General features: G+C 33.2%; 2 protein-coding genes and 1 long non-coding RNA gene across 5 annotated transcripts; 1 reads left to right on the plus strand and 2 right to left on the minus strand.

Annotated features, from left to right (window-relative positions):
- The first annotated feature begins 7,575 nt into the window (after positions 1-7,575).
- On the plus strand, positions 7,576-13,874 carry LOC137829706 (uncharacterized). Of its 2 annotated transcripts, none has more exons than XR_011084064.2 (3): positions 7,576-7,728; positions 7,833-7,911; positions 13,078-13,874. It is a non-coding gene; the product is annotated as an uncharacterized LOC137829706 (long non-coding RNA). The 2 variants fall into 2 exon arrangements; XR_011084063.2 differs by lacking the exon at positions 13,078-13,874 and adding an exon at positions 8,601-9,089.
- LOC137829705 (uncharacterized) lies at positions 11,028-13,443 on the minus strand. 2 transcript variants are annotated; one of them, XM_068636589.2, is made up of 5 exons: positions 13,311-13,443; positions 13,058-13,150; positions 12,152-12,314; positions 11,587-11,676; positions 11,028-11,481 (listed from the first exon to the last, which is right to left on the minus strand). In XM_068636589.2, the coding sequence occupies exons 1-5, from the start codon at positions 13,401-13,403 to the stop codon at positions 11,324-11,326; spliced, it is 597 nt and encodes a 198-aa protein (XP_068492690.2). In that variant the 5' UTR covers positions 13,404-13,443; the 3' UTR covers positions 11,028-11,323. The 2 variants fall into 2 exon arrangements, with proteins under 2 accessions (XP_068492690.2, XP_068492689.2); XM_068636588.2 differs by having other exon boundaries at positions 11,077-11,676.
- A 2,799-nt stretch (positions 13,875-16,673) lies between the features above and the next one.
- On the minus strand, positions 16,674-19,368 carry LOC137829707 (Pentatricopeptide repeat (PPR) superfamily protein). Its single transcript, XM_068636590.2, has 2 exons — positions 18,954-19,368; positions 16,674-18,287 (listed from the first exon to the last, which is right to left on the minus strand). The coding sequence occupies exons 1-2, from the start codon at positions 19,230-19,232 to the stop codon at positions 17,043-17,045; spliced, it is 1,524 nt and encodes a 507-aa protein (XP_068492691.2). The 5' UTR covers positions 19,233-19,368; the 3' UTR covers positions 16,674-17,042.
- Positions 19,369-21,224: the final 1,856 nt, after the last annotated feature.

The raw sequence follows: 21,224 nt of genomic DNA on the forward strand, positions 1-21,224 counted from the left end.
CATTATTTTTCTTAGAACATCTGATGTAATTTGTGTATTTTTTTATGGTTCAAGTAGCATGTCTTTGCAATCAAGGTGTTCTTTCTTTTTCTTCGTCTCCCACGCTACAAAACAACCGCCGAATCAATAGATCCATGCTTGGTTTCACGGAAAATTATAGTTTGACAACTCATAGAGTGTATACAACTTTGAATGTGAAATTAAATGATATAAAAAAATATTAAAATAATAATATTAAGAGTTGTAATGTGGTTGTATAAGAAATATGAGTTATAAACGTATCATTATCCTTGTTTCACAATGTCATATATAGTAGAATTTCTTTTACCTAAGTTTTCTGTAAACTTTTTCCTGTTCAATAATTTTTTAATCTCTTGAAATGTTCTGAATTTATGAAGATTGGATTTTTTGTGTGTACTATTTGTTGATTTTATTATTATTTAATCTCTTGTTGAAAACAATATTTTAGTTTGAGTTCATTATAGTGGTAAAGGATTGTGGGAGAAGAAGAATACATATGAATTTTTAATTTTTGTAAAATATTTTTAATTATCAAAACAAATTAATATATATAGCATTAAAAATAATTTGGACCATTTTTTTATTCCATATATATATATATACCGATAATTTTCTTAATTAAAAATTTAATTATTAATATTAAAAATAATTTATATTTCAATTTTAATGATAAAAGCAAAAAAATTTAATAATGAAATTATTTAGTCTTACTAATAAATTTAATTGTTGAAAAAATATTGGCTAATTAAAATTATAGATTTGTAATTCTACACTACAAGAAAACCTGCGTCTCAAATAGAAAAATAAAATAAAATCAACTCTGCAGCCAAATTTGCGTTAGAGTTGTGGCTCAAAAAAATCTACACTTTATACATGGAACCTAATAAGTAGAGTCGGTATAAGACTAATAGAGTGGGTTCAATCTTTACAAAAAGAGAAGTTATTAGGCTAATTTTTTTTTTAAGGGGAAGCTATTAGCGTAGGTTAAGTCCTCAAATGAAAAAATAGGTTGAACATTTTAGTGGGAAGATGTTTTTTTTTGCCAAATTCACACAAAACTGACACAAATTTGATTTTCATAGACTGTCCCACGTATAATGGATGCACGAAGAGATTCTGAAAAAAAAAATTGATTTTGTGTCGTCCACGACCAACGTCTAAATTAAGTTATGCGTACGATACCTTTAAGAATAAATATGTTGTGTCGCTAGCCAACGTTGTCATATTTTAATATTTTAATTTTTTTAAGATTATTTTTTTAGTGTATAATATTGTAATAAATATTTTAATTTTTAATTGTTTATTGTATTTATTTTAAAATTAATTTTTTTAATATTATAATAAAATTTTAAATTTTAAATTTTTTTTATATAAGTTAGTTAAATTAAATTTATTAAATTGATTAAGTATTTGATTTTAAAATTATTTAAAGAAATTATCTTAAAATATTTAGAAAGAATTGAAAAATGTAGAAAAATAAAAGTTGAGTAAATAAAATACATATTTAAATTTTGTAAATGTTATATAAAATATTTTAATTTTTTAAAGATTATTTATTTTAAATTCATTTAATTTATAATATTTTAATTTTGAAAATTTTGATATAAGTTAGTTAAATTAAATTTATTAAATTTATTAAGTGTTTAATTTTAAAATTATTTAAAGAAATTATCTTAAAATATTTATAAAGAATTAAAAATGTATAAAAAAATATGTATTTAAATTTTGTAAATATTATATAAAATATACATAAATTTAGGAACATAAATTTAACATGAAGTAAATAATTAATGTAAAATGTAATGGATATATGTTTTTTTTTTTTTTTTGATCAGCAAAGAATTAATAAATATAAACATGGGACACTTCAGGGGTGTCCCAACCCGTATACATCCAAAGGTGTTGTAAACAGTACGAAAAAGGGAAAACTCATCGAATGTTCTCCTAACCTATTTAGATCACCCTGAACCTGCTAAGCATGTAGCGTATAATAACAAGAATGAGCAACATAACAGTAATCAAGATAGCACTTTTTCAACACAACACCAGTGTAAGTGCCCCAAAACCATGCCCAGCAACTTACCAGTTGCGCCTCTCCATGGTTTAACCGTGACTATCACCAGCCTGAAAATCCAACAAACAAGCAAACCAACAGCGTGGTGTATTGATGACAATCACCAACCTGAACTTCCAACAAACACAAAAAAAACCAGCAGTTATAACAGAACCACTTCCTACATCTCCCCTGCTATGCCCGACTACTAGGACTCCATGATCCGGTCTGCACGTGCTTCCATACCACATGTATCTGCTGAGCTCATGCCAACTCCTCCACATCCAACGAGGCACTCACACAGCCTTTGTCAACAGATAGCTTAAAGACTAAGGAGCTAAACCTGATGTGCATCTTTGAAAAGGCAGGAGCAGCAACAAGGGCCTCATATTCTTACCACAATACTCAACCCTTTCAAAATTCAAAGGTTTCTTCCACAGATGGTTCAGGCACAACCACCAGTTGGAAAGAAAGCTCTGCAACGCTGATTTTCCAGTGGAGCTCTTCTCCAAATCAAACTTCATAGGAGATGCACCTCCGTATGAAGCACATCATAGCATCCCAGCTGTAAAAAAGCTCTGCCTCACAACTTTCCCAGCGCTCCACCATCATCAACTCTAGGCCCTCCACATCTTTACATCCCTTAACAAGACCTCTTCATACCCCAACAGCCCCAATCAGCAGGATCAGAACCAACATCTCTTTCTTTGAAGTCCTACACTGCTAGCTTTTCCTCTCTGTGGTCAAAAACCAACTTCAACATGCAGCCTGGAACCTCGGTGCAACTCTTTACTGCATGTCCTGCAATTGCTCAGAAAAGAAGACATGGACAGAAGAAGCTGACAATGCAGGCATTATGTCAGAAACCTTTAACAAAAAAAGTGATAAAGGATATTCCGAGTTCAGCTAACTCCAACGTCATGCAGGCAGCTGGACCAAATGTGTCACAAGTTGTTGAAGAAAACTGTTGGGTTTCTCTTAGTTTATAAGACAACAGTGCAGCGGTTCCACCACCTAGGAAGTGCCCAACGATCTAGCCTCTGTTGTTACAAGTCTGCATAAACTACCCCCAACACAGCTTCTACCCTCATATCAGAAATCCTTTATACAAATTAGTGGATTAAGAATCCAATCTGAGAAAGAAAACCTAAAAGGAGCCGTACCAAATTTCAGACATAGCCACGTGGCCAATTGAGCTGAATGGAAAATTTCTTCAGCATCCGGAATCCCCTATTTGAACACATATGTGTAAAAATAGAGAGTCAATTTTATCTTAAAATCTGAAAGTAAACTTAAGAAAATAAAAAGTTAGATAAAACTTTTCATAAATTTGAATGTCATATATGTGTAATAGATGAATGAACTGGTAATTTTGCTTTAATATCCATTGTGATTTAAAAGTTGATACTTCTCATAAATGAAGCATAAGGTCATCTTAAAGATTTATCGAGAATGTATATGATACAAACATAAGTATGTGAGTAAGTAACTTATTCTTGTTCCAAAAGTAGAAAACCCTCAACAACTTGGCGAATTTAGACCTATTTCGTTGGTCGGGTGCCTATATAAGATCATCTTTAAAGCGTTGTCTCTACGCTTGAAAAAGGTGATTAGTAAAGTCATTGATATTAGACAGTCGGCTTTCCTGGAAGGTAGGGGTTTGTTAGACAGTGTGTTAGTGGCGAATGAGGTTTTGGAAGAATATAAAAGGAAAAGGAAGAGTTGTGTTTTCTTGAAAGTTGACTATGAGAAGGCATATGACTCGGTAAGTTGGGATTTTCTCTATTATATGCTAGAAAGGTTGGGCTTTTGCGCTCAATGGATTCGTTGGATTAAGGGGTGTTTAGAATCTGCTTCAGTCTCGGTGCTTGTGAACGGTAGTCCAACTAGGGAATTTACTCCTGGGAAGGGACTTCGTCAAAGTGATCCGTTAGCACCGTTTCTTTTTTTGATACTTGCGGAAAGGTTGGCTGGGGTTTCCAGGATGGCAGAAGAGAAGAGTTTGATTGACAGTCTGGAGGTTGGAAGGGATAAAGTGAAGGTAAATATGTTACAATACGCTGACGACACTTTATTCTTTTGTAAAGCTAATACAAAAAGTGTCTTCAATATGAAGGCGATCTTACTCTGCTTTGAGCTTGCTTTTGGGCTTAAGGTCAATTTTGTGAAGAGTACTATCAGTGGGTTGGGGTTGGATCAAAGCTTGCTTCAGAATTTTGCGGCTATTCTAAATTGTAAAGTGATGGTAACTCCTTTTGTTTATTTAGGGTTGTCGATAGGAGGTTGTCACAAACGGGGTGCGTTTTGGAGCAGGGTGATAGAGAGAGCTCAAGGTAAATTGTCAAGATGGAGAGGCAGGTGCCTATCGTTGGCTGGGAGGATTTGCTTGTTAAAATTAGTTCTCTCCTCAATCCCGTTATTTTTTATGTCACTGTTTAAGTTACCTTCTGTGGTGGCAAAGAAGTTAGTTCGAATACATAGGAATTTCCTTTGGGGATGGGGTTCAAATGGTAGGAAGATCGCTTGGGCCTCTTGGAAAAAGGTTTGTGAGCCTCGTGACTATGGGGGGCTAGGTATTATTGACCTAAGGTTGTTTAATTTGGCTCTATTAGGTAAGTGGATCTGGAGGTTGGGTACGGATAAGGGTGGTCTGTGGAAAGAGATCCTCGTTTCTAAGTACGGTGGGTGGAGAAGCTTGAGAGAGGAAGGTAAAGTTGGTAGAGTCTCTCTTTGGTGGAAAGATTTGAAGGAGGTGTGGGCTTCGGAGGGTTGGGGAAGAAGTTTTGAAGATGGGTTTGAGTGGCAAGTTGGTGAGGGGAAGGCTATCCTTTTTTGGGAGGACAGTTGGTTGAGTTGTGGAGCGTTCAAGAGTGTTTTTCCGAGAATTTTCTCTCTTAGTGTGACAAAAGGTGCAAAGGTGGTTGAACTAGGGAATTGGATTGATGGTGTTTGGGTGTGGCACTTTGAATGGCGTAGACCCTTTTTTGAATGGGAGAAACCTTTGGTGGAGCAGTTCTTTGAGTTACTGCAAGGGGCGAAGTTGGAATCGGGGAAGGCAAATTGTTGAATTTGGAAGGCAGGGGGGTTTCATACTTTTACGGTTAACTCAACCTATTTTCAGGTTAGGAAGGATAGAGTTGGGGAGGTTTCTCTAGTTTACAGTAAGTTGTGGAGGTGCAAAGCTTTGCGTTCTGCTTTGGTCACTGCTTGGAGGGTGATGGAGAATAAGATTGCTACTATGGTGAATTTGGAAAGGCGAGGGGTGGTGGTAGAGAATCTGGTGTGTGGTTTGTGTGGGAAGGTGGAAGAGTCGTCCAATCATTTGTTTTCCGCCTGCGAGTTTACCTTGCGGGTGTGGTGTCTTTGTTTTGAGTGGCTTGGAGTGTCGTTTGTTATTCACAAGGACCCTTTGGTAAAGTTTCAACAATTCAGGTTGTGTTCGGCTTCTGATGTGGTTAATGACGTTTGGGGGGCGATTTGGGTTGGAGTTGTGAGTGGAATTTGGAGACATAGGAACTCGGTGACCTTCGACAGGGGCGTGGTAGATGCGCTCGAGGTATTTGCACTGGTACAAGTAAATGTTTGGTCTTGGATTTTTGCAAAATCCTGTTGTAATTCCTTTACATACCCCAATTGGGTTTTGAACCCAGTGGATTGTATGAGGCTGGTTGTTTAATGCTTTCTTGAGTTTGGTTTGGTTGTTCCTTATTTAAGTTGGAAGGTGTTCCTTGATTGGAGGTTGGTAAGGCGCTAGCTCTTTATGTAAAAGGGTTGGACCACCCCTGAAGTGGTTCCCATTTATTTATTTTTTATTGCCGATAAAAAAAAGTAACTTATTCTTAATTCTTAGATCTCTACAATACTCAAAGTGTCCCAAACTTGACCACATGTTCTATAATGCAATTCTTATAGCACTACAAGAAAATCATGAAATAGAAACCAAATTTAGAAACCAAAAATAATTAGTTGTTATAGTAACTAAATTAGAGATCATTTTAGACACTAACAAAAATTGGTTTCTAAATTACTTTCTATTATTGTTAAATGCTTTCTAAATTGGTATCTAATTAGCAACCAAGGTTTTTGCTACCAAATTTAGAATCTAAATTATTGGTAGTTAAAAATTTGGTAGCTAATTAATTACCAGTTTAGAAACTATTTAACAATAATAGAAACTAATTTAGAAACAAAAAAAAAAGTTTCTAAAATGGTTTCTAATTTGGTCACTATAACAACTAATTATTTTAAGTCTCGTCTCTAAAATTGGTTTCTATTTCATAATTTTCTTGTAGTGTAGTTACTGAATATGATGTCAAAAAGAAATTGATGTTTTCAAACTTAAACACATAATAATGTAGTAAGTTTTGAGTCACGAGATGACACATGTGCAATATTCCATATAAGTGTGTTAATATAGTTTTCCAATGCACTAAAGAACAAATTCATAGATTTAGCTTCTTTTATTGTATGTCATTGACCTCGTATTAAGGAACATAAATGGTGTACCATGTAAAACAATTCTCATTACATTAATATTAGGTCTTTGACATAGTAATTTTAGTAGACTTAATTCTTAATAAATGTAACATGTATGACTCCATTTCAGATGAGCCCGATATAGAATGAACTTAGAATCATGAAATAGTTTTTCATTAGATTTTGGATTATAAGTTCGTAACCCTAGCCCATTGCCATTTGGGTGGAGCATATGTACTTTTTTATATTGCAAACTAAGAACTACATTGTAAAGGCTAAAAGAGGGTATCATCAACAAGTTCAATAATATGGTTCATTGATATTTGTGATAGTAGATGCAATGACACATACAAATTACACTTAATTTGATGGATTTGTTTGATATGAAAGGGAACCTTTATTTCAATATCACACCTTGAGAGTTATTTTTTTGGTTTCGTCAAAACATTAATAAATTGATTATTTTTAGATAATAGTAGATAGAAAGACCACTTGTAAGGATAAATGGTTTCCAAACCAAAGTTTAATTGAATTATTTATTTATTTTTGTTGTATAAATATAAATTGAATTAATTATTTTTGTAAAAATTAAATTATTTTTTGTATAAATTAAATTAATGTTTTTGTATAAATTAAAATAATTTTTTTTGTATAATTAAATTTTTTTTGTATAAATTAAATTATTTGTTTTTGTATAAATTGTTTTGTATAAAATTAAAGTAACTTTAAATTAAATGAATATATTTTGCATAAATTAAATTAATATTTTTTATATAAATTAAATTATTTTTTAGTTGTATAAATTAAATTAAATTGTTTTTGTATAAATTAAAGAAATTTTTTGTTGGATAAATTAAATGAATTTTTTTATACATTAAATTAATTTATTTGTTGTATAAATTGAATTAAATTTTTAATTAAATTTTAAATTAAATTAAAATAAAGTTTTATAAAAGCACCTATGCATCGGACGTGGCCAACGCATACTCTACCCTATTTAAACCAAATTTTTCGTTGCCCCGCTCAGTTTCCACTCTCCCAAATCAAAAAACCTAATTTCACTTCTCCTTTTCACACTTTGCCTCCAGTCGTTGCTCACTCCACCGTTTGTCATCGATCCACTCCACCATTTGTCGTTGTCGTCGTCTCCGCTCAACTGCACTATGTCGTCGTGACTGGTTCGGCATTGTTCACCGATTGTCTTCCCTTCTTCTGTTTTGGTCTTCATTTTTTTCTTCTTCTCCATTTCCGCTATAAGTTTTTCTCTCATTCTTCATTTCAGCTTCCACTATTGAGCTCCACCTCCTGCTCCACAACGGTTAGCTTCCATATCCTTCACCGTCTCTGCTCCAACGCCGGAGGTAAACTTTTAAAATTTCATAATTTTTTTATTAATTTTGTTGGGATTACTGTTTTGTTGCTCTGTTGTTGTGTGAATGTGACACACATTTTAACTTAACCAAAACTTAAATTCCTAATGTGTTAGTCATCATACACGTGTATGAAATTAAAATTCCAAAATTTCTGAGCAAGTTAATTCAATATGGACGTATTAAAAATCTTTTAAAATCTACTATAAACTCAATAATTAAGCAAATGTAAAGGATTTGAGAACCTTATTCTACCAAAATATTGTTTCATTATCATTCATAGGTTACCTCAAACTTTTTAAATATGTATTTTTATTTTTAATGATATAACAGTTCTAATTTCTAAGTAAAAGATCAAATTTTTTCATAGATCACATCACTGTTTTTTTTACTTCATGGAATCCATTTTATATTTTCATTTGCACTTTTTTTTATGTAATTGAATTATCCAACATTTTAAGTTTTAGTACTTTTAGTTAATTTCTAAAGTACAATTTTAATTTTAAGTTATGTTTTATATATTTATATTCACTTTGAATATTTGGATGGATGAAATTATCTGAATGAATTTTTTAACTATTTGAATTATTTTTGTATTGTGAATGTAGTGTAGTGTGAATGATAACAATTTGTTATGTTCAATTTTGAATTTGATTGGTTTGGTATTTGTTGTGTAACAGGGTAAAATGGCTAGAACAAAAACTAAATGTTCTTTTTTTGCTGTCATGTATGTGTCGGTCAAGCTTACCCAAGTTTTTATGTTTTTTATATTAATTTGTGCATCGGCCTTTACGTCGATCAGGCCGACGCAAAATTTGATGTTAATTTTTTTTCCTCTTCGTCAGCCAAATCGACGCATAGGCATTTTTATACATTTGCGTCAGTTTGGCACACGCATAAGCCAACAATATTGTGTCGCTTTTACGTCGGCATGACCGACGACATTTTTGTCCGTTTTTCGTTGGCTTGGCTCACGCAATGTGTGTCGCATGCGCTGACCAACGAAAATGTTACTTTGCTTCCACGAGTTTTCTGTCTAATGGTTGGGCGACGTAAATCCAACGATTAGGTGTCGGTTTTTGCTTATTCGCACCTCTTTTTGGTCGATGAAAGATCTTGTTTTCCTTGTCGTGCCAATAAAAAAAATTGATATAGTGGGTTAAAAGTTAGACGCTTTGTCAAATATTATTTTGAAATATTGACTTAAATCAAAGGCACACACAATTGAAAAACATGAGAATGAAGCCCTATGTAATTTGAAAGATATCTACAAGTAACATGTATTAAGCCCACAACAATAACAACCATAAGAAATGAACTTCACGTGGTTAGATTCTAGTTGCATGTAGAGTAATGTATGCATTCCACACCCATAATCCAAACTCATAACCATAAAAATTAAACACAAACTCAACAATGAAATCACCATAACCAAGAACAAACTCACATTTTAACCAAGAACCAAAAATAAACCAATAACATAAATTAGAAGCACTAGTTACTCCAACTTCTACCCAAACATCCACACTAGTTTAGCCAACAAGGAGCCTTGCAAGATTGCAACAAGAACCTCCACATCATCTCACTGTGGCCAACAATGCACCATGGAATGAGGGGATGCACAAGCTAGGAATTTAGGAAAGTTGGAAAAAATGGCCCACGTGGAGAAATGAGACTTGTTTTGGCTCTATAAGCCTTACTTAGCGTCAGCTAAGCCCTAACAACCTCACCTAACATTATACGACGACTAAGTCTTCGCACCCTCCTCTAACACTTGTGACAATTTAGTCATAGCATCCCCTACCCAAGACCTTGCGACGACTAAGCCCTAACATCACATACTTTATTTCTATTTGTGTATTTCTAGGTAACTCATGACTCATACAAAGCTTAGTTGTGTCGCAGTAAAGTGTCTTTCACCGTCTCTAACAATGCCCATAATTGAACCAACGTTATACTTTGGTCTCTACTTTGTTACATTCTTGTAGTGCTACACTTTGAGAATTAAATGAAGAATTATGCATTCATTATCAAAGGAATAACTTAGAATAATATACATTTTATAAAAAAAAAAAACAATAAGTAGAAGAAGAAAAACATCATGGAAGATATTTGGTGTAGTTAGGCCATGGGATTGCTTTTAAAAGGAAAATTTGATTTTCGCATACCTTCTCAATGTCTCTTTTTAGTTATTTGTTACATCAACACATTTTTAATGTCTCAACTAATTGTTTTATATTTGATGTGTCATAAGGTATTTCTTAATACAAAACATTGTGATAATATACTTTAAATGAGAATCAAATTATTATATATTACACTTAGTCATTGTTTACACTTAGGATAATAAAAGTTGTAGAACTCACATTCCTTCTTTTTAACCAAAAATAAAAGCATTACATTATAGTTGTGCACTCAACGGACATAAAATATGATTGAGTGATATTGGCGAAAAACACTTTACTTTTATCTTCTTCAAGCATTTGTTTGTTACATGAGTCTTTTTCTTCTTTCTTTCTTACCACATTAATATTACAGTGACCCTCCTTGTTTCTTCCTCATCTTTAGTTCAATGAGTGATGTGATTGTTAGAGCTTCAATATAACTTATTCATCAACCACTTACTCATTACTTCATTACATTTGTGAATACGTTTAAGACTCTTGAAACTCCAATTGTTTCACCCATGAACCACTTTAGGGCTGCGAAAGTGACCTTGAGTTGTCAAACCTTTTTATAACTTTTTGACAAAGTTGTGAAGGTGTCAAAACTCTAACCTTCTCATCCATCAATATCCAGGATTTAGCTTGAGGTAAGCTTCTCCACACTATGTCTTGGCTATTGGCTAGATAACATATTGGTTGATATTTTTATGAGTTAACAAGTTAACATTGTTTGAGTTGTGTGTGATGATTGTCATGCATAAGTGCTCTTATCATATATATGAACACACAACATATAAACATAATCAATTGCATCCTTCCCCTGTGTTAATTCAGTGAAGTTGCTCTTACTAACCTCAATCCTTGACTTAATGGAATTTACACTTTCAAGTTCAACAATGGATACCCTTAAACAAGGGTGAAAAAAGGAAAAAAAATCCTTCTGAAATCACTATAAACATTTAATAGCATTGACATCCATTAATCCATCAAATATAATAATACTACAGGACTTAAACTTATATTAATACTGAAGCATGCAATTACAAACATGACCCTCGTGAGACTTGGGATGCTATTATTTCAAACTAACACCTATGCATGATCAACGAATCTAACAGTGCAACACTGGCAACAAAATTTAAAGCTTTAAACCAATCCATTTTCTGCATGATATGCATGATTTTCATTTTTTGTTATTATTTTCTATGTACAATGTTTCCTTTGCAAATGAAAGCTAGCTAGTAAGTCCATTCCTTTGGGAGAAATATCTCTGGAGAAGAACTTCGATTCTGAGAAGTAAAACTACATTGCTTGGACGCATCTTTCTGACCACTTTTCGTTTCTATTGAGTTATTGTTGCATGCCTCTCTGCATATTATTGGGTTATATCTCTGAACTGCAACCAGATCAAAGGCCAGGGTAATTAACTTTTCTCTCAAGAATATCACTGTGAAAAATACAAAATTTATAAGGGTAGTTCCTGTACAAATATATCTAATACCTTGCGGTGGTGAAATCTGCACACCTAATGTACGGGCATTAAGATTTAGAGCTTGAACAACACGAGCTGGAAGAAGGACAGGAGCACAAGCTGCAAAACAATTAGGTGTATAAATAAATACAAATTAGGCAAGTGGAAACATTCAAGCTGCAACATTGACTTTGACCATGTTGTTTCATGTTAGAATTCGAGACATACACATGCATAAATTTGGAATATGTATACGCAATAATTAGTAATCATTACAGATAAATTCTTTGATGGAGGCAAAATTCAAAAACTTGTCATACATATTAATTTATAATTGAATTTAAAATCTCTCATATTTAAACAACAGAAAATATATGTGATTCAGATAATTGAATTTCATTGGCTCTATATGTAATCACTAAAAGCAAATTATATTATGCATCATGACTACGTAATTGTTGACATGATGAATTTCAGTATTCACCTAGAAAAAACACAATTCATTTTGGATGCAAGAATTTTTAATTTTTCTGAAAGTAGTCCAGGCACAAATGCACATATATATTTCATTGCAAGGAAATACAAGTTCTCTAACCTGGCCTCTTGCTTGGTTGAAAGTTTGTGCCTGCTCTTTGTGGTAAGAATACACCAGTGCCACAGGATCTTTGGGCGGATCCCAAGAAAATAACTCGCATTCCTGGTCCACCATTGGCAAGTTTTGGTCTTGTATACGAAGATCTTGAGGTAGATTTTGAGAACTAGAAAGGACATTTCAGTGAAAGAACAGAGTGAAGAAACTATTAGTTAGGTATATAAAAATAAAATTCTAAATACGTAGTAGTGAAGTACATTCGATGAGTGTGTAGGAACAAATTATCCATATATGAATAGATACCGAATCTCGTTTCTTTTTAGTGTTTCACCCGATCTTGTTGATTTTTTACAGTCACAGTCACACTTCCTCCGAATTCCATACACCAGATTGAGTGCGTGCATATTGAAATGTACTAATTTAATGTGCTTTAGAACTTTTCTGGTAAGCCACTAACTAAAGTTACTGCCTAATCTTTATGTGAATCTTTTCGGTTTCAACTTTTGTTTAAGAAATTCAAGTAATTTTGAGAAAGTAATTAAAATGCAAAAGGAGCCTATACTGCTAATTGCCAAATCTTCAAATCATATGTAGCTGGTCAAATGCCCTGAATATAACGATGTTGTTTGATTAATCATATGCCACTTGTGGGACAAGTGGAACACATGTACACTTCTTTTAAAGTACCATGCTACAACCTAATCAATCTTTAAGCCTACTTGCTAATCTACCTAATCATATACCCTTCTCTCAAATTCATATATATATATATATATACCCTGCATTTTCCTACCAACTTTTACACACAGACAAAAAAAGAGGTATCGTGTGTTGCAGACTCTGTCTCATGAACCCCAGCAGCCATAAGCAAAGATGAATCAAATGGATGCAACTAAGTAAAGCATTTACCTGCGGTTTTGGTTCTCCAGGTGATTTCTGATGACCAAGTTGACGCATTTGGTGATGGGTTTGGACCTTCTGGTATCGGTTTCTCATACATTCCTGAAGATCAATTGAAGCACATATATAACCCAATTCGCTAGTTGTCGAATTACTAGAAACTACATCATAAATTATAAATGAAATCCAAAAGTAGAAAGCAAGACACGTGAGCAAAGGAAGAGAAGAAGGAAAAAGATGAAGAAGAGAAAAAAGATATAACCTTAGTGCCGCATGCCTCGTCCAGAACATGAGAAGGTAACCAGAGCATTCCTTCTTCAAAACCCACTTCACCATCGTCATGCATAGCAGCCATGGGCACAGAGAAAGAGAAAGAAACCTTGGTTATAGCGGTTGATTTTCGAAGACAGTTCAGTTTTGGTACCTTATTCTGAAACGGTTGAGACTTGAGAGGCTTTTAAAGCTTCGCTTCGGCCCTGCAATGCAACAAACTGCATAACTTACGTGGCGTTAGTGGGTGAGCATCTGCAGTTTTCTACGTAGACACAGTCACTACGCTCCTTAGACCACGCGTGCTTTCTGCATGCTGTTGTCCACTACCACCCAATCTTAAAACGACAGTCGTTTAGTTGCGCGTGTGTTCACGTGGTGTTGGCGTTGAGGTCCTTGATGGAATAAGGAGGGAGATTTGGGTCATTTGATGACAACGTTGGTGTCTTTGGGTCTATACGTGGATGTGGTTGGGTTGGGTAAACCCCTCCACGTATCTAGTTGTTGCAGTTACTCGTTCTCTTTTCTAATGTGTTTTTGGTCATCTTCTTAGTTTGTTATTTTGGTCATCAACCTTAGAGATGCATCTAATAATCCCAGTTTGACTTTTATAAAAAAAAGTAATACACACTGATGGATGGTTTTAGTCAAAGAAAAACGTAAAATAAAGCATTCGTATGTTATCTGAGTTTTTTGTACGTACGTGAAGGCTCTCAACTAACTTTCTAAACCACCACACCAAAATTCTCCCACATTTTTAAATTATTGATTGTCTATGTCTCCCTCCATTTTAAGTTTTTTCTTTTTATTTCTATATATTTCCTTTCTTCTTTTATGCCTTTCATTTTATATTTCACCCACTTTGGAGATATGGACCTTCTTTAATATTTATTATTTATTGAGGATATCGATAAATCAATATTAAATCATATGTGTCCTATCTAATTCAGAGTGAACTGTTTATACACTAATAGTGTAAAAACAATTATTATCTCCAATCATAAATTCTTACGTTACAACAAATTTGATAGTTTTTATGATTACCTTAAGAATATATCAAAAAAAATTTATCGTGCCACATTTTTTTTTTCTCAAATCCATTAGACACTAACACATTACATAATTACAGCTATAGTTGATTTGCAAAAAGAATTCTTATATTTTGAATGATACTCACTTTAAACTTTTTTTTAATCAATACTTTTCAATAGTTTTTCTCAACCTAATTTTTTCAACGTTACATTTCCATTCAACTCAATTAAGTGCAATTATTACATAATCACTTGCATATAACAATTGAAAATTTAAAGACATTTTTACCCTTACAAGAAATTTTAAAATATTATTTAAAGAAGGAAGCTAATTTAAAATATATATATATATATATAAATTTATTTTTCTATTTGATCTTTATATCAATATTTTATTTTATTATTTTATTTTGATTATTTCGTCATTTTATAATTATTTAAATTTAAAACTAAAAAATAGTTAATATTAAATTTGAAAGAACTGTTTGAGATATGCATTACATTTATTATTCCTAATTACTCTCCACTATTGTAGCAGTTTTAAAATTTATTTAAGAAACAGTTGTTATGATTCTCCACTACACATAAATCACTTACCGTACTTCTCACTTTCTCTCTCTTTCCTTCCACGTCCACATTCTTTTTTTTACCATACTTCTCACATTTTGTGAAAAATTGATATATTATAAGAAAAAAAAGAGAAAACGGAGGAGAGGAACAATGATTTTACATAATGATGATGATAATGTTATTTTTTATTCATAATATACTATAAATTTATATTGTTAATATAAGTGTGTGAATAATAATATTATTTATTCAAATTTTAATATTAAATATAGATATATATAAATGATAAAAATAAAAAAATGCGGATAAAAAGCGCCCACTAGTAATAATAATAATAATAATATTAATAAAAGAATAAAGATACACATTAATAACAAAAATAAAAAATACAGATACATAATAGAAATAAAAAAAATATGAATTCATACCACTTAATTGTGTTTCCATAGTGTTAAGATAATGAGTTTATTTTAGTATATCCAAAAGTTTCATAACACTTAAAAGAATTCATATCAACAATAATTTATAAACATTTTACTCCCTTGACTAATCGTGAAATTGTGAGAGGAGCATCATATTCTAAAGGAAAAAAAAATTATCTCAATATACTAAGAAGATAAAGCAACAATATTCCCTTTCAAAATAAATAAAAAAAATATGAATTTCACATTGATTAGATCAAGTCAAACTAATCATATAGTCTATTCTTTTCATTCATTGATATATAAAATATAACAAAAACTTTAAATTTCAAAATAAACAATATTTTAAATACATTTCCATGTTATTTTAATGAAGTTCATAACATACTTAATGCACATTATTATGTGAGATATGAGGAGAGAATAAATTGATGATTACACGTGAATCAATCACAACTTATAACAAGAGACAGATAAATCATAACAAATGACAATAAATTATTGACAACGTGTATATTCATTCAATCACAACATAGCATAATAATCAATATTAATGGTAATGATATTGTAAATGGGATTTTTGTGAAGCAGTTAATTAGTCCCATTAAGAAGCACTAGATCATTAGAAAAGTTGTTACATGAACATTTTGAAGATTTACCATTATGCTATGGATAATGGTTGCGGTGGCACTGAATCAATAAGGTTGAGTTTCTTAGGTACGTATGCCCAAAATTAATATATATTTCACACATCAAAGGGTTGCAAAATTCTGATAAGTTGGGCTTAATCCCCCAATGTAGGCTTTTACTTTTTGCACCCCCACTATTACTAACCGAACTCCCACGCTAACAGAAAATGGTTAAAATACCCTTCTCATTGCACCACATCATCACTACACCATGATAAGAAAAAAACTAATTCCTAAAAACTCATTCTAAATAACATCATTTACATTCCAAAAAAAGCCATTCAAGAAATTTTGTCTAAAAAACTCGTTCCAAAAAACTCATTCATTTAATGTGTTTCGAATATTTGTTCTAAAACTTATGTTCTAAAAATTCTATTCTGGAAATTCTATTTCGAAGTTCCGAAATCATATTCTAGAAATTCCAAAAAAACTTGTTCTGAAAAATTTCTAGAACAAGAAATCCTGTAATCACTTTTCATTTAAAAAAATATAGGAGTGCAATTAGAAATTTTGGTAGTGGAGGAAGAATTTGCCATGTAACGAAAGCAAAAACGTGATATGTTGTCCACTTAACATTTTAATGGCGTGAATTGATTGAAGTATTCAACCGGATTATCTACTGATTCTAACTACAAAATCAAGGTTCAGTCAAAATTGGTATCAAAATTGGTGTTGCCAAGTTGGGTTGCATCACAAACATACAAATGGAACGAACACTACAAAAAAATCGCAGGGCCTAAAAGCGTTCAAAGTCTTCCACTCAATCTTCAAGAGGCATTGGCGCATGAACAGAAATGGAACGTTCCATTTTCCTTGGTTCATGCCTTTCAACAGAACAAAATTGGCTGCTTTCCATGCACTGCACATAAAATAGAGCTCACATTAAGCTACGTCCCATACTATCTCACCAACCAAACACTACGTAAGACTCCTTTATTTGGTGCAAGGCTTAGGACGAAATCCTTGAAATACCCTTCTGTTGAACTTCACATTGTCCTTTCTCATACAAACACTACGTCCCATCACTCACACACATTTTACTGGTTAGATCCAATAATCTCTGAGTCTCTTCATCGAACTTCACATTGTCCTTTCTCATCCTCTCGGCGACAATGAGAGGCATTTTACCAGCTGTTGCATAAACTTTGATAAATAGATTATATATATCAGTATTCACATGACCAGCATTCCTAAGGATAACTAACAACTGATCCGCTCCTTGAGTATGCGCTTGCTTCTCAATGATTTTAAATGCTTCCTGTACTAATCTTTGATCCAGCCTCCATTTGTTCACACTAGAAATAGCTTTACTAAAATAATCGAGAAATTTTTCCACATCCTTCCTTTTCAAATACCCCCATGTAAATAGCTCCCATGTAGTGTAACAAGGAATGACACCCTTTTGCAATATTTGATTACAAAAACTTTCAGCCAATTCCATCTGGTCTTGGTTAATGTAAGAAGCAAGAAGTATGTTTGAAACTCTGACATCATTGGTCCCAGAAACAGACTCCCATTCCCTATAAAGATCCTCAGCTCCAGCAATGTCTCCAAGCTTCACCATTGAGGATATTATGCAAATATACTCATTATCATTCATTTTGCGAAAGGAGGCTTTCATTTTCTTCCATATTCGATTAACGTCATCTTTATTCCCCATGTTTGTATGCAAGCTAAGGAGGGAGGAAAATGCAACTCGAGTTTTCCTAGAGGTCCTATTCTCCATCTCTTTCACAGTAGATCCGGCTTTCTCAATGCTAGCACTTTTTATGTACAAATTGGTCAGGGTACTGTATGTTACCCAGTCCGGATCTATTTTTGTCTTCTTCAACTCAAGCAGTACTCTTTCTGCTGTTTCAACATCATTCTGCGAGGCACAAGCAGTTAACCATAAATTGAAAGTGACAACATCAGGAGAAGTGTTCATCTTTAATTCCTGAATAATTTTAGGAACTTTTTCTAACTTTCCATTCGATATGTAGAGAGTTAACATATGATTATAAGGAAGAGGACATCTCAAAAAGTCACATTCTGACATTTTCAACATGAGGGCCTCAGCTTTGTCAACCAAATTATTTTGGACATAGGAATGGAGAAGTGCGGAGCAGGTTTGCTGGCCCCTCATACGATCAGGAAGATCCTCAAAGAAATTTTCCGCACTCTCTAAACCCCGAACTTTAGTTATCAAGTCCAAGTGGACAGCATAGTCACCTGGCACCAGCTTGATATCTTTCTGCAAGGTCATCCATTCACATACCTACAGAAACAAAAAGGATCAACCCTTTTAAATTCAAGGCCAGTAAAAAAATCACACCAATTAATCCCCCAAAGCCTAGATAACTTGGTTGAGGCATTTGAAATTGCAAGTAAGCGGGTTTCAAGAAATATTGTTGGAACATCTTTTTCCCCTACTCTTCCCCTAGCAGGGTCTAATACCAAAATAAGAACAGAATTGCTGCACCGAATAAATGAAGCAAATTATAATTCATGCATTTTCAGTTAAGAGACTTTTAAAGCAATCAACTAAACGTGTGTTTGAACCAGTGTTTAAAAAATTATTTTGACTGAAATAGAATTTGCAAAATTGACCAAGGTTAAAATTAATTATGAAAATAAGTTAAAAGTGAATCTCAAATTAAAAACTATCCAAAGTTCTTTTAACTCAAAATCATTTTTAAACAAAACACGTGAACATTCAACTAAAACCAAACACACACTAAAATAGTGAATACCAACAAGCACTAGTATGTGTAACTTAAAATTAGTATTGCAAATTCAACATTCTTACAGATACCAAGCATAAAACTTTTCTAGCACAGTAACCATAGGAAAACCAGTAGTGTATCTCTCATGATTCAGGATTGAATATATTAATAGGTTAAAGCTAACATATATTACAGAGTCCAAGGGATGATGAACCAACCTCAAGTGCGTGTTTATAGCGCTTTTCCCTGCGAAGCTCTCGAACAATGCGATTGAGCTGATATTTGCGGGGTGGCGCGCGACCCTCCTCCTTCCACTTATTGATGACGATAACGGCACTACGTTTCGGGTACACAAGGCTCAGAAGCCTCCGCCCTAGAGTATCTCCACCGCTGCTAGAACTGGCTGCGGCGGCACGAACAGGCACGGCAGTCGCGGAAAAGTGGCGAATGACGGCGAGAAAACGCACTAACATTCCCCTTTTACTCCACTGCATCATAATCAATGAGTTGATTTGAGCTCCTAAACCCTAACAGGAAATGAGTTTCCATTTTCCTTTGCTATTTTATTTTCTTTTGCAATTAATTTTTTTTTTTTTGCAATATTGTAACTCACACGTGGATCAAGATGTGTTCAGGAATTCCATCGTTAGCACAAAAATCAAGGTGTAATATATTTAAAAAAAAATTAATAAATTATTATTGCAAAAATACTATTAACTAATTAATATTACTTTATATATGAATTTTAAAATTTTAAAAAATTATTATAAAATTAAGATAATAATTTTATGATAATTTATTCTTAGATAACAGTATAAAAATAATTTTTAATACATTTTTTATTTAGTTTTAATAAAAGTTATTATTTCTAGAAGTGAAACTGTGATTAGAAAATAAAAATATTGAACGATCTACTTATATAATTGAACCAACCCCAAGTGTATGACACACCTTAAAAGGTAATGTCAAATAAGTGATAATCACATGCATTTACGAAATGCTTTATTTCTTGACATAGAAATGACATGTGTTAGACTTGGGGTTTGATATATCTTGAAATATATTTGTGATGAGTTACGATATATTGAGGTCTGACACTAATACATATTTGACGCTGCAGACGTGACATGACAATGACGTGACAGAGTAAGATTGTGTTTGGTAACGTGACAAATAAAAAATAAGATAGTAAGGTGAATGAACAGTGAGACGTGAGCTTTAAATTATGGGGAAAATAATATATTACATCGGTTCGTTGTAGCAACCGGTGTAATATATTATTTTTTTATTCAGAACATATTACATCAGTTAAAATCATCTAACCAGTGTAATATATGGCTCATATTCAAAAAGTTTTTAGAATTTTTTTTCATGAAAAGTGGGTGGTCATAAACGTCACATAAGTAACCACTTACAAACACACGGGTAAACAGTTTTGCGTGTGCTAATACATGTAGAGGAACTTGTGACTAGGTAACCAGTTTTGGTAGGGTGGGTATCCAGTTCTATCATGGGTGTAATATATGACCCATATTACATCGGTTAAACCATCCAACTAGTGTAATATATGACCCATATTAAAAAAAATTGATTTTTTTTTCATGAAGAGTGGGTGGCCATAAACGTCACATAAGTAACCACTTACAGACACACGGGTAACCAATTTTTTGTGTGCCAGTACATGTGGAGGAACTTGTGGTTGGGTAACCAGTTATGATAGGGTGCGTATTCAGTTCTACCATGGGTGTAATATGTGACTCATATTACACCGGTTAAACCATCCAACCGGTGTAATATATGACCCATATTAAAAAAATGATTTTTTTTTTCATGAAGAGTGGGTGGACATAAACGTCATAGAAGTAACCACTTACAAGTACACGAGTAACCAGTTTTGCTTGTGTCAGTACCTGTGGAGGAACCTGTGATAGGGTGGGTGTAATATATGGCCCAACAAACACAGAAGTAGCAACGATCGCACAACAAAGATGTTTATGGTTTGTGTTTCGCTTGTTCTATTGCTTGGTTTGTGCTTCCCACTGCTTCTTTCTCCCTCCCTCCCTCCGACGAGGTCGTTGCTTCTTTCTCCCTTTCATTCGACCTTCCTTTTCGTTCGAAACTCTTCCGCTTCCGCTTCCGCACTCAAAAGCTAAACTCTTACACTCTTACAAAACTGCCACATCACTCCCATCAGAATTACAAAAAAACTCACTGCCACATCCTCACCCAATGCCACGTCTACGGTGTCAAGTCTGTGTTAGTTGACAGAGGGTGTTAACAAAACATTTCTCATTCGTGATAATCTAGTCTTAAATGTGTAGCAGAGAGTTTTAAAAAGATGAAACTATATTTTTCATCACCAATAATATCAAATTTTGATAATTTAATAATTTTATTTGAGGGTTTTGATACAAACCAAGACAACAAGAAGATGACCAAGGATGCACACTATGAAAGGTCATCTCAACATTCAAGTGAAGACCTCACCA

This window comes from Phaseolus vulgaris, chromosome 7 (assembly GCF_051622355.1).
Source record: "Phaseolus vulgaris cultivar YP4 chromosome 7, ASM5162235v1, whole genome shotgun sequence".
Classification (NCBI taxonomy): domain Eukaryota; kingdom Viridiplantae; phylum Streptophyta; class Magnoliopsida; order Fabales; family Fabaceae; genus Phaseolus; species Phaseolus vulgaris.